Below are 14,336 nucleotides of genomic sequence, written 5' to 3' on the forward strand. Positions count from 1 at the left end.
CAGTGACGAGCGTGTGTACATGTTAACGTTTATATACGACTCTAACAAAATGGAATTCTATCAATAGAGTGAGATATTTAGTTATCAAATGAAAGGAACTGTTTCAAGTAAAGAACCCTCCTTTGTACTGACATCAGTGAGCCCTAAAGCGTGCTTGTTTTCATGTTTCCCATTCTCTGGACTCCAGGGTTCCTATGCAGGTGGGAAAGTGAAACCTTTGACCTTCTCCAGGTCTGTGAAATGTTGGAAAGTAGAATTACTCTGAAGAGTTTTATGACTTTAACTTCAGGTGTGGTGGTACTTGCTGCGACAGGATCTCTCTTACTACAGCTTTGCTAAATGTGTCTGAAAGATTCCTCGAACAACTCTGGACAAAGTCTGGAATATTGGAAAGGGAAACCTTGTGTAGGAACCCTGCGACCGTCTGACCCCGTATTGCTTGTTGCCTCCAGCAGCTCAGCAGGCGAGATGCAAACATTGTTCATCTTTATTTTCTTATCAGTGTCTATGCTAATTTTTAACCCACAAAGAACTCAGGAGCCAAAATGTCCCTTTGTTCCTCCTCCTCTGTTTAGAATGATGAGGTCCGACCAAGCAGCCGACAGGGCCTTCGTTTACAGGTGCACTTGTTTCGGGGTCTTTCCTCCGACAGTAGCAGATGGTTCACGCTGGAAGTCCGACCTGAAAATCAAGCCACAGAAAAGAGTTTGATTTACGGTTGAACTGAAATTTGAATTCTTTTTGTGGTATCATTAAAAGTGTGAATGATACCACAGCTATCGTTGACACTTTTATTTCATGTGCGAGCGTCGTCTGACAGTCGGCTGCCTGTCCACTTCAGAAGTGTGCTCCTGACTGGAGAATGTCCTGTTCCTGTTGTGTCACAGACTAAACGTTGATAAAACAGGTCTTTGGTTTGTCCTCATTTTCAACAGGTGCTAATAGCGTCTCCCTCAGTCCCTTCCAACCAGAGACTGCAAATAAAGACGCGTCTCCACTTCCTCCCACTGTCTGGAAATGAAGACAAAATGTATCCAGGACACAAAGCCTGAGCAGGAGCGATGGTGGAGTTGATCCTCCCGTCTCCAGTTTTATTCACGTACAGAGGTTGATTCAAGCTGCTGCACAGGGACATTCAAAACAACACACAGGGACGGAATTGGTAGAAAAATTGACAATTTGAAAGAGTAAAATACTAAACGCAATGGATGGTGCTTTGTTGAGAGCACGAGTCCGTTGGTCCCAGTGCTGCATGCATCATGAAATAAGGAATTAACACCAAACTTATCAGAAACATGAAGTGTGAGAAGGACGACCTGAAACGTCAGAAACCATCTTTCACAAACATTTATTTAAAGTCTTTTTTTAGTTTGCTCCATGTCCCATCTGCTAACACGGAGTAGGCAGGGTTTATAACTCGACTGCAGTCGCACCCTGTCCTGTCCCTCCACACAGGGAGGCTCCGGTTGAAACTGGATTCAAACCGACAACCTTCTCTCTGTGACACAACAGCATTAAACGCTCAGCCACCGTGCCGCGCCTGGTTGAAGCAGCAGTGTGTTCAATATGTTCAGCGCCTGCCTACACAGATATAAGTCAAATAACCCAAACTTCTCCTGGACAACATGTAGGGGGCGCTGTCTTAGAAGAAACATCAGTTGAAAAACCGTCATTTCTTCTTTGCAAAAGGAAGAATTTTAATTTCAGTTCCACTTGTTGGGCAGTGAAAGACTTGCTGCTCGTTGGCTTTTCGGCTTTTGTGATAAACTGACTCGGTCGCTGTTATTATTATTTCGTCCCTTTCAACCTCGACTACACGCTAGCATTTGTCTGTCTAGTTGTAATTTCCTCAAGCTGCTGCTGAAATTTAAGAGCATTCAGGTATGAAAAGCCCCAAATTCACCCGTCTCCAGCCGACCTTCACTACCCACGATCCCTCGGGGGTGAGCCCTTGTTTTGTTTGAACCTGATCCTCCTCTGGCCTCTTTAGTGCTCAAATCCTGGATGGAGAAATAAAACCTTCAGTATTGTCAACTGCACAGCGGCTACCACGCTTTCAAAATAAAGAACCAAACACTTTAGGGAGTCGACTTCGCAGCTGTATGTTCGTGCTCGCCGCTCGCAGGGAAACGGGAAGGCCGAAGCTTTTCCTCCGTCTTTTTTTCCCCCGGAGACCCGATTTGACGATTCTCCTCACGGCGCAGCAAACGTTTTCTGTACTTTTTCCTTTTCCTCCCCCGAGTCGCAAGCAGTCCCACCATCGTTTAGAAACTTTCTTAGACAAAGTGTCTGTTGTCTCTTTCTGAGTAAGGTCTGAAACCTATGCATGCCATAGTAAAGTGGTGGTAAGATCAAGTTAGATGTCTCTTATTTTATTCTTTTTGTTTCTCCTTCTTTTAGCCAGTTCACAGTGTATACGGAAGATGTCAAGTTGTCCACTGCTGACTGTGCGTCCATTTGGAGAAAGAAATGTGCAATTTGTGTGAGGGTGAAAAGATTTATATTAAAAATGACAAATGATGACAGCACTTGTGTGGATGCTGCATGACTCCTGGAGCTGAAGTCCGTCTCGCCTCTGAAACCAGTCGAGTTCTGCTTTATACTGGAGTCGTGACCGGCTGAGGCTGTGCAGAGTTGAGCCTAAATAATGTGTTGTCCAAACACACTCTGCAAAGTATGGACACTTTTACACAAGAGCTCTGTGTAGATGATGTAATATCTGGGCCTATTTAATAACCTTCCTTCTCTAACGACAGAATATACGATGAACAAATATCTTCAATATTCTCTTTGTTGTCACTTGTTTGTCCAAGGCAGCGTCTACAAGTTCACGTCCCACCAACGCTAGATAGATTATTTTTTTCTTTGTGGCCAAAATTCATATTTGGGTCTTACTCACTTCAGACATGATTATGTTTCATTTAAAGGTCCAGTGTGTAAGATTCAGCTGAACGGTTCTATTGGCAGAAACTGAATATAAAATAATCCTTGTGATGTTTTCACTTGTGAGTTTCATCTAAATTGTACGAATTCTTTTCTTTACCCGAGAATGGGTCCTTTATACTTAAATACTTAAATACTTTATACTTTATAATTATACTTAAATACTTTATATTTACATCAGGAGCAGGTCCTCTCTACGGAGGCAGCCATGTTTTTTACAGTAGCCCAGACTGGACAAACTAAACTTTTTGAGTTTCTATGACAACTGAAGCTTCCACAGGTTCTCTGTCATGTTTGTGAGGGGGGGGGGGGGGGGGGGTGTTCAGCTGCAACATGACACTTCACCACCAGATGTCCCTGAATTCTATGAATTGAACCTTTAATGTAGAACATGTAAAACCTGCTCATGTCCATGTTCACTGCTGGACAAGCTGAGAAAGTGCAGTCATCAGGTTATTGGGTTGTTTGTATGAACATCCCATTCTTGTGAACACGATATCTAAAAACTGCCTTGAGGGAATTTCTTCAACTTTGGTACAAACAATCGTTTTGACTCAGAGATGAAACGATACGAATGTGGAGTCAGAAATCCAGGCAGCAGTGACCTCATCATTGTGAATGCACTTTTTCAGGAACGCCTGAAACTGCACCTGTTGGCAGAGGCGTACAACCACTGGACAGTGATTCTAGTTTGCTACTGATCTGTCAATCATCCGTTTTCTCAAATAACTAAGTATGTAACGTATGATCGAGTAAAATCGCAGCAAAAGAAGAACATAGTTATCATTAACATCATTAATCATTAAAAAGGCTGCAGAAAGCTGGATTTTCCGCATCAGCGTCACAGTTTGTTGACGTTTTTGCAGAAACTCGTCACTCGTCTCCTCTGAAACTGCAGCTGCACAGTGAAAAACCCACTCTCACTTCTTCCTGTGCTCCTTCCTTCACTTGTATTTGTACCCTCCATGTTTGCTTCTCAGCAGCAGGGCGTGTAGAAAACCCTGAAGGGTCACACACTCTCAATTTCCCAGGAGTTTTAAGTTTTGTGAACTTTGTTCTAATGACCACCAGGCACTTAAAATGTGTGTGACGCCACAAGTGGTTTGTTGATGTACTCCTCGCCGTGGATTTCACTCCCACTAGATCGTCAGGCTCTCGCTCAGTTGACGCAGAGTCACGAGTCGATTTCCCCCCAAATCAGCCCATTTTCCCTCAGTGCGTCTGTGTGACATGGACAAACACGAGCTGAGGAAATGTACGTTAGCGTTTCTAAAGTCAGTGTATGAACAGCTTTAACAACACAAGACCGAGTCCTGGTCTCATCAGACGTCACAGCCCCAACGATGCTCACATCTGATTCCAGCGGCTTTTCATAAAACGCTTTAGTCAAAACTAATGGTCCGTTGGGCTCGTTCCCTGCCGACTGACCGCGATCAGCAACACGTGGCAGTCGGCTGCAGTCTGTGACCTTTGATTGGCCGAAGCAGACTGGTCCTTGCTGCAGTCTGTGACCTTTGATTGGCCGAAGCAGACTGGTCCTTGCTGCATGGATTTCACTGGGAACACGGGGCAGTTAAATGTCAAGATGTTTTGAAATGTATCGACAGGAACATTTCCTTACGTCATCAACATGTCCAAACCCAAATCTGTCCGTTTGTTAGGATTGTAACACACATAAATCCTGTTATTCCCGTTTTCCTTTACTCCCCACAGGATGTAAGTAAAACGAGTATTTCACACGGCCTTACTCCCTGCTGACGGGCCGTCTCAGTCGTGACAGGCGATCTTCACTGCCTTAAGATCACAAGCTGCACTGAGGTAAATCAGGGACTCAGAGATCAGAGGCGTCCTGGGGGCCAGGCCATGAAGAGCCTTACAAGTCATCAACAAAGATTTAAATCAGTCCTGAAACAAACGGGCAAGCAAATTAAAAAAAACATAAAACAGTTGTGCTGTGATCATATGTTGGTTCTAGTTCAGAGTTTTGTACAGACTGCAGATGTTTCAGGGTTTTCTGCTTCAGAGAAAAGGCCACCGCACGAGTCCACGTGCGAGATCATCTCTTACATTCATATGGATCTGATTTTGGAAGAATTGATTAAAAACCCATTTTGTGATGTGGTGCTCAAAGGAGAGGCTCCAGTCACATGTCTGGCAGCATGTGGTCAGTAGAGGGCAAGTATTCCTCAGTGAGCTGTTGTGAGGGAGGTTTTATTTTCTTACGTCTCCTGTTATTAAAGGTGGATTTCTTCTTTTTCATTTCTCTGATGATAAGCCTCCATCTTAACACTCAGCCAGCTCCACTCTGTCCATATGTGTCCTTGTTGCGTCTCTCTCAGATCTACAGTGAAGACAGACCTTCACACCGAGGCCTGTCCTGGTCGGCCACAGTGTTTCTTCACGTGGAATTCAACTTTGGAGAACTTTGACCTGTGAAAGTCATTAAGTGCCGTCTGATCTGGGTTAACTGTCGAATGACGTGGACTTTGTCAAGTTATCAGTGTTAATAAAACACACCCTGAACATCCTGGAATGAAGCAAAGCTTGTCATTGGCTCCTCATTGCAAAGACAACGAGTTTTACTCTGACTACATATTAACTTGCTCCCGCCCCTTCACCGAGCTGCTGTTAGAAGATAAGTGAGAGTGGAAGTGTGGTGAAGTTCAGGAGCTGAGAGGCAACGAGAATAACAGAGTTCGGATCTTGATACAACTTTTGTCAGTTAAAGGGAAACTGAGATCCAGGACGGTGAGATGGTCCGTTGTTCGATCATAAGTGTGTTTAATGTGTTTTTACTTGTGTTTTTCATTAGTGAAGCACTTTGTAAGTTGGTTTTTATTCCATTGAAAAGATTCGTTAACTTTTCTGGAAACTTTGAAGAATGTGAATATTACAACCTGTGCTGTTGTGAACTGAATGTGACAGTTCCCAGAGCAACTATTCACTTTGAAATGTGATAACACAGATAAAAAACTCACAACCAGCTCCTCCCAGTCAGGACATGTCTGTGTCTCCTCCCTTCACAGATGTGTAAGTGTAAGAACCAGTGAACAACAAGCTGTGAACTGTGGGAGATGAGTCACTGCAGGGAGTGAACGAGAGGGGGAGGAGCAGAGATCTGTATCTGTTCAGAGGAAGTGAACCTGTTCTACAGTCTCTGGCACCAGCTGAAATGGCGCAGCAAGAAAATCAACTGGACAGAGAAATGTTCTGCTGTTCGATCTGTCTGGATCTACTGAAGGATCCGGTGACTACTGGCTGTGGACACAGCTACTGTAGAGCTGTATTAACACCCACTGGGACAAAGAGGAGGAGAGGAGGAAGCTACAGCTGCCCTCAGTGTAGAGAGACCTTCACACCGAGGCCTGTCCTGGTGAAAAACACCATGTTAGCTGGTTTAGTGGAGGTGCTGAAGAAGACTGGACTCCAAGCTGCTCCTGCTGATCACTGCTATGCTGGACCTGAAGATGTGGCCTGTGATGTCTGCACTGGGAGAAAACTGAAAGCTCTCAAGTCCTGTTTGAATTGTTTTGCCTCTTATTGTGAAAAACACCTCCAGCCTCATCTTCAGTCAGCTCCATTGAAGAAGCACAAGCTGGTGGAGCCCTCGGAGAAGCTCCAGGAGAACATCTGCTCTCGTCACGATGAGGTGATGAAGATGTTCTGCCGCACTGATCAGCAGTGTATCTGTTATCTCTGCCCTGTGGATGAACATAAGACCACGACACAGTGTCAGCTGCAGCAGAAAGGACTGAGAGGCAGAGAGAGCTCGGGCTGAGGAGACAAACAATCCAGCAGAGAGTCCAGGACAGAGAGAAAGATGTGAAGCTGCTTCAACAGGAGGAGGAGGCCATCAATGGTTTCTGCTGATAAAGCAGTGGAGGACAGTGAGAAGATCTTCACTGAGCTGATCCGTCTGCTGGAGAAAAGAAGCTCTGATGTGAAGCAGCAGATCAGATCCCAGCAGGAAACTGAAGTGAGTCGAGTCAGAGAGCTTCAGGAGAGACTGGAGCAGGAGATCACTGAGCTGAAGAGGAAAGACCATGAACTGAAGCAGCTCTCAGACACAGAGGATCACACCCAGTTTCTACACAACTACCCCTCACTGTCACCACTCAGTGAATCTACACACTCATCCAGCATCAGGATCCGTCCTCTGAGGTACTTTGAGGACGTGACAGCAGCTGTGTCACGGGTCAGAGGTCGACTACAGGACATTCTGAGTGAGACAGAGACAGAGATTTTACAGATTGTGTCTCAAGTGGATGTTTTACTGCCCAACCAGAGCCAGAGACCAGAGCTGACTTCTTAAGATATCCACAGAAAATCACACTGGATCCAAACACAGTAAACAGACGTCTGTTATTATCTGAGGGAAACAGAAAAGTAACATGTATGAGTAAAGAACAGTCTTATTCTAATCACCCAGACAGATTCACTGTTAGGCGTCAGGTCCTGAGTAGAGAGAGTCTGACTGGACGTTGTTACTGGGAGGTGGAGGTGGAGGTGGGAGAAGGAGTTGGTGTAGCAGTCACATACAAGAATATCAGTGGAGCAGGAGACTCACATGAATGTGAATTTGGATTAAATGATAAATCTTGGTCATTATATTGTTGTAAAAACAGTTATCACTTTCATTACAACAGCAGCAACACTCCAGTGTCAGGTCCTTGGTCCTCCAGAGTAGGAGTGTACCTGGATCCCAGTGCAGGTGTTCTGTCCTTCTACAGCGTCTCTGGCACCATGACTCTCCTCCACAGAGTCCAGACCACATTCACTCAGCCTCTCTATGCTGGAGTTAATGTTTATCCTGGATCCACAGCTGAGTTCTGTAAACTCAAATAGACTCGAGTCATTAAAAGCAGTGATTTAGATTCTGTGTTTAAATCTTTAACTTCTTTTGTCTCCATGTTTGTTGATCAAAGTTCGTCATGGTGACGTTTTCTGCTCCACACAGAGATCAGCTGTCAATCAAACACTGACCTTCCTTTATCACACATATTCAGTTCTCACTTTGTAAAGACAGAAATCTATAATTACACTGACATGAATGTGTTTGAAAGATCTAATGTTGCTGTTGTTTTCTAAATCAAAGTAGAAATAAGGTTCTGTGATGTTTTATAACTGTATTGATCCTGATATATACGTATATAATTTTGTATTTCTTCAACAAATAAAATCATATCAAATGTGTGACGAAGCTGAAGTTTTAAATACATAACACAGTTGTTCAATCCAGTCTTTCTACTTGTTCTACTCAAGTAAAGTAGAGACACATGACACATGTATTGAAGTACAGCAACAAAGTAAATGTACTTTGTAAAAATCCCACACAAAATACTGGTTCACCCGCACCCCCCCTCGTGGAGCACCAGTCTCATTCAGCCGTGCAGACACTTGGGGTTTGACCTTTGTTTCCCACAGTTCATGTTTCAGCTCCAACCAAAAGTCCCTCAGACCAACAGCACAACACAACCACCTCTGGAGCTGTAGGGGGCGGTGTTGCACATGAAGCGCCGCTCGACCGCCGCCGAAGAAGCGACTCGCCCTCGTGTGTCGTCGCTGCTGCAGCGGAGGAGAGTTTGGGGTTCGCTCACCGGACACACTTCCGTCGGTGCTGCCTTGCTCCCCCCCTCCTCCAGCCCTGCGTCTCCATCGGTCTGACTGACAGTGGGGACAAGAGCAGCCAACTGGAAATACTGAGGAGGTGTAGTTACCTGGCTCTTGTTTGGTTTTGAGTTTTCCAGGTTTACAAGGCAGACGAATGATGAGTGTCATTATTATTATTGTAATTATCATTATATTAATTATTGTTACTTGCATTCACAGTATATTTGTTGAGCGCCAGCAAGAGCAAAACTCCACCAACCTATTACAATAAAGCTCCCGCTTCCACGATTACCAGTGACGAGCGTGTGTACATGTTAACGTTTATATACGACTCTAACAAAATGGAATTCTATCAATAGAGTGAGATATTTAGTTATCAAATGAAAGGAACTGTTTCAAGTAAAGACCCTCCTTTGTACTGACATCAGTGAGCCCTAAAGCGTGCTTGTTTTCATGTTTCCCATTCTCTGGACTCCAGGGTTCCTATGCAGGTGGGAAAGTGAAACCTTTGACCTTCTCCAGGTCTGTGAAATGTTGGAAAGTAGAATTTCTCTGAAGAGTTTTATGACTTTAACTTCAGGTGTGGTGGTACTTGCTGCGACAGGATCTCTCTTACTACAGCTTTGCTAAATGTGTCTGAAAGATTCCTCGAACAACTCTGGACAAAGTCTGGAATATTGGAAAGGGAAACCTTGTGTAGGAACCCTGCGACCGTCTGACCCCGTATTGCTTGTTGCCTCCAGCAGCTCAGCATGCGAGATGCAAACATTGTTCATCTTTATTTTTCTTATGAGTGTCCTATGCTAATTTTTAACCACAAAGAACTCAGGAGCCAAAATGTCCCTTTGTTCCTCCTCCTCTGTTTAGAATGATGAGGTCCGACCAAGCAGCTGACAGGGCCTTCGTTTACAGGTGCACTTGTTTCGGGGGTCTTTCCTCCGACAGTAGCAGATGGTTCACGCTGGAAGTCCGACCTGAAAATCAATCCACAGAAAAGAGTTTTGATTTACGGTTGAACTGAATTTGAATTCTTTTTGTGGTATCATTAAAAGTGTGAATGATACCACAGCTATCGTTGACACTTTTATTTCATGTGCGAGCGTCGTCTGACAGTCGGCTGCTGTCCACTTCAGAAGTGTGCTCCTGACTGGAGAATGTCCTGTTCCTGTTGTGTCACAGACTAAACGTTGATAAAACAGGTCTTTGGTTTGTCTCATTTTCAACAGGTGCTAATAGCGTCTCCCTCAGTCCCTTCCAACCAGAGACTGCAAATAAAGACGCGTCTCCACTTCCTCCCACTGTCTGGAAATGAAGACAAAATGTATCCAGGACACAAAGCCTGAGCAGGAGCGATGGGTGGAGTTGATCCTCCCCGTCTCCAGTTTTATTCACGTACAGAGGTTGATTCAAGCTGCTGCACAGGGACATTCAAAACAACACACAGGGACGGAATTGGTAGAAAAATTGACAATTTGAAAGAGTAAAATACTAAATGCAATGGATGGTGCTTTGTTGAGAGCACGAGTCCATTGGTCCCAGTGCTGCATGCATCATGAAATAAGGAATTAACACCAAACTTATCAGAAACATGAAGTGTGAGAAGGACGACCTGAAACGTCAGAAACCATCTTCACAAACATTCATTTAAAGTCTTTTTAGTTTGGTCCGTGTCCCATCTGCTAACACGGAGTAGGCAGGGTTATAACTCGACTGCAGTCGCACCCTGTCCTGTCCCTCCACACAGGGAGGCTCCGGTTGAAACTGGATTCAAACCGACAACCTTCTCTCTGTGACACAACAGCATTAAACGCTCAGCCACCGTGCCGCGCCTGGTTGAAGCAGCAGTATGTTCAATATGTTCAGCGCCTGCCTACACAGATATAAGTCAAATAACCCAAACTTCTCCCTGGACAACATGAATGTAGGGGGCGCTGTCTTAGAAGAAACATCAGTTGAAAACCGTCATTTCTTCTTTGCAAAAGGAAGAATTTTAATTTCAGTTCCACTTGTTGGGCAGTGAAAGACTTGCTGCTCGTTGGCTTTTGTGATAAACTGACTCGGTCACTGTTATTATTTATTTCGTCCCGTTCAACCTCGACTACACGCTAGCATTTGTCTGTCTAGTTGTAATTTCCTCAAGCTGCTGCTGAAATTTAAGAGCATTCAGGTATGAAAAGCCCCAAATTCACCCGTCTCCAGCCGACCTTCACTACCCACGATCCCTCGGGGGTGAGCCCTTGTTTTGTTTGAACCTGATCCTCCTCTGGCCTCTTTAGTGCTCAAATCCTGGATGGAGAAATAAAACCTTCAGTATTGTCAACTGCACAGCGGCTACCACGCTTTCAAAATAAAGAACCAAACACTTTAGGAAGTCGACTTCGCAGCTGTATGCTCGCCGCTCGCAGGGAACGGGAAGGCCGAAGCTTTTCCTCCGTCTTTTTTCCCCCGGAGACCCGATTTGACGATTCTCCTCACGGCGCAGCAAACGTTTTCTGTACTTTTTCCTTTTCCTTCCCCGAGTCGCAAGCAGTCCCACCATCGTTTAGAAACTTTCTTAGACAAAGTGTTGTCTCTTTCTGAGTAAGGTCTGAAACCTATGCATGCCATAGTAAAGTGGTGGTAAGATCAAGTTAGATGTCTCTTATTTTATTCTTTTTGTTTCTCCTTCTTTTAGCCAGTCACAGTGTATACGGAAGATGTCAAGTTGTCCACTGCTGACTGTGCGTCCATTTGGAGAAAGAAATGTGCAATTTGTGTGAGGGTGAAAAGATTTATATTAAAAATGACAAATGATGACAGCACTTGTGTGGAATGCCTGCATGACTCCTGGAGCTGAAGTCCGTCTCGCTCTGAAACCAGTCGAGTTCTGCTTTTATACTGGAGTCGTGACCGGCTGAGGCTGTGCAGAGTTGAGCCTAAATAATGTGTTGTCCAAACACACTCCTGCAAAGTATGGACACTTTTACACAAGAGCTCTGTGTAGATGATGTAATATCTGGGCCTATTTAATAACCTTCCTTCTCTAACGACAGAATATACGATGAACAAATATCTTCAATATTCTCTTTGTTGTCACTTGTTTGTCCAAGGCAGCGTCTACAAGTTCACGTCCCACCAACGCTAGATAGATATTTTTTTCTTTGTGGCCAAAATTCATATTTGGGTCTTACTCACTTCAGACATGATTATGTTTCATTTAAAGGTCCAGTGTGTAAGATTCAGCTGAAAGGTTTCTATTGGCAGAAACTGAATATAAAATAATCCTTGTGATGTTTTCACTTGTGAGTTTCATCTAAATTGTACGAATTCTTTTCTTTACCCGAGAATGGGTCCTTTATACTTAAATACTTAAATACTTATATTTACATCAGGAGCAGGTCCTCTCTACGGAGGCAGCCATGTTTTTTTACAGTAGCCCAGACTGGACAAACTAACTTTTTGAGTTTCTATGACAACTGAAGCTTCCACAGGTTCTCTGTCATGTTTGTGAGGGGGGGGTATTCAGCTTGCAACATGACACTTCACCACCAGATGTCCCTGAATTCTATGAATTGAACCTTAATGTAGAACATGTAAAACCTGCTCATGTCCATGTTCACTGCTGGACAAGCTGAGAAAGTGCAGTCATCAGGTTATTGGGTTGTTTGTATGAACATCCCATTCTTGTGAACACTATATCTAAAAACTGCCTTGAGGGAATTTCTTCAACTTTGTACAAACAATCGTTTTGACTCAGAGATGAAACGATACGAATGTGGAGTCAGAAATCCAGGCAGCAGTGACCCTCATCATTGTGAATGCACTTTTTCAGGAACGCCTGAAACTGCACCTGTTGGCAGAGGCGTACAACCACTGGACAGTGATTCTAGTTTGCTACTGATCTGTCAATCATCCGTTTTCTCAAATAACTAAGTATGTAACGTATGATCGAGTAAATCGCAGCAAAAGAAGAACATAGTTATCATTAACATCATTAATCATTAAAAAGGCTGCAGAAAGCTGGATTTTCCGCTCAGCGTCACAGTTTGTTGACGTTTTTGCAGAACTCGTCACTCGTCTCCTCTGAAACTGCAGCTGCACAGTGAAAAACCCACTCTCACTTCTTCCTGTGCTCCTTCCTTCACTTGTATTTGTACCCTCCATGTTTGCTTCTCAGCAGCAGGGCGTGTAGAAAACCCTGAAGGGTCACACACTCTCAATTTCCCAGGAGTTTTAAGTTTTGTGAACTTTGTTCTAATGACCACCAGGCACTTAAAATGTGTGTGACGCCACCAAGTGGTTTGTTGATGTACTCCTCGCCGTGGATTTCACTCCCACTAGATCGTCAGGCTCTCGCTCAGTTGACGCAGAGTCACGAGTCGATTTTCCCCCCAAATCAGCCCCATTTTCCCTCAGTGCGTCTGTGTGACATGGACAAACACGAGCTGAGGAAATGTACGTTAGCGTTTCTAAAGTCAGTGTATGAACAGCTTTAACAACACAAGACCGAAGTCCTGGTCTCATCAGACGTCACAGCCCCAACGATGCTCACATCTGATTCCAGCGGCTTTTCAGAAAACGCTTTAGTCCAAACTAATGGTCCGTTGGGCTCGTTCCCTGCCGACTGACCGCGATCAGCAACACGTGGCAGTCGGCTGCAGTCTGTGACCTTTGATTGGCCGAAGCAGACTGGTCCTTGCTGCAGTCTGTGACCTTTGATTGGCCGAAGCAGACTGGTCCTTGCTGCATGGATTTCACTGGGAACACGGGCCAGTTAAAATGTCAAGATGTTTTGAAATGTATCGACAGGAACATTTCCTTACGTCATCAACATGTCCAAACCCAAATCTGTCCGTTTGTTAGGATTGTAACACACATAAATCCTGTTATTCCCGTTTTCCTTTACTCCCCACAGGGATGTAAGTAAAACGAGTATTTCACCCGGCCTTACTCCCTGCTGACGGGCCGTCTCAGTCGTGACAGGCGATCTTCACTGCCTTAAGATCACAAGCTGCACTGAGGTAAATCAGGGACTCAGAGATCAGAGGCGTCCTGGGGCCAGGCCATGAAGAGCCTTACAAGTCATCAACAAAGATTTAAATCAGTCCTGAAACAAACGGGCAGCAAATTAAAAAAACATAAAACAGTTGTGCTGTGATCATATGTTGTTCTAGTTCAGAGTTTTGTACAGACTGCAGATGTTTCAGGGTTTTCTGCTTCAGAGAAAAGGCCACCGCACGAGTCCACGTGCGAGATCATCTCTTACATTTCATATGGATCTGATTTTGGAAGAATTGATTAAAAAACCCATTTTGTGATGTGGTGCTCAAAGGAGAGGCTCCAGTCACATGTCTGGCAGCATGTGGTCAGTAGAGGGCAGTATTTCCTCAGTGAGCTGTTGTGAGGGAGGTTTTATTTTCTTACGTCTCCTGTTATTAAAGGTGGATTTCTTCTTTTTCATTTCTCTGATGATAAGCCTCCATCTTAACACTCAGCCAGCTCCACTCTGTCCATATGTGTCCTTGTTGCGTCTCTCTCAGATCTACAGTGAAGACAGACCTTCACACCGAGGCCTGTCCTGGTCGGCCACAGTGTTTCTTCACGTGGAATTCAACTTTGGAGAACTTTGACCTGTGAAAGTCATTAAGTGCCGTCTGATCTGGGTTAACTGTCGAATGACGTGGACTTTGTCAAGTTATCAGTGTTAATAAAACACACCCTGAACATCCTGGAATGAAGCAAAGCTTGTCATTGGCTCCTCATTGCAAAGACAACGAGTTTTACTCTGACTACATATTAACTTG

General features: G+C 44.4%; 1 protein-coding gene across 1 annotated transcript; it reads left to right on the forward strand.

The window, feature by feature from the left end:
- Window positions 1–7,227: 7,227 nt before the first annotated feature.
- On the forward strand, window positions 7,228–14,169 carry LOC117778376 (tripartite motif-containing protein 16-like protein; the record flags this gene model as incomplete). Its single annotated transcript, XM_034613879.1, has 3 exons — window positions 7,228–7,774; window positions 13,448–13,451; window positions 14,073–14,169. Coding segments are annotated over 3 exons (648 nt in total), but the record flags the coding sequence as incomplete, so codon positions are not given.
- Window positions 14,170–14,336: the final 167 nt, after the last annotated feature.

The sequence above is a fragment of the Hippoglossus hippoglossus genome, chromosome 17 (genome assembly GCF_009819705.1).
Source record: "Hippoglossus hippoglossus isolate fHipHip1 chromosome 17, fHipHip1.pri, whole genome shotgun sequence".
NCBI lineage: Eukaryota > Metazoa > Chordata > Actinopteri > Pleuronectiformes > Pleuronectidae > Hippoglossus > Hippoglossus hippoglossus.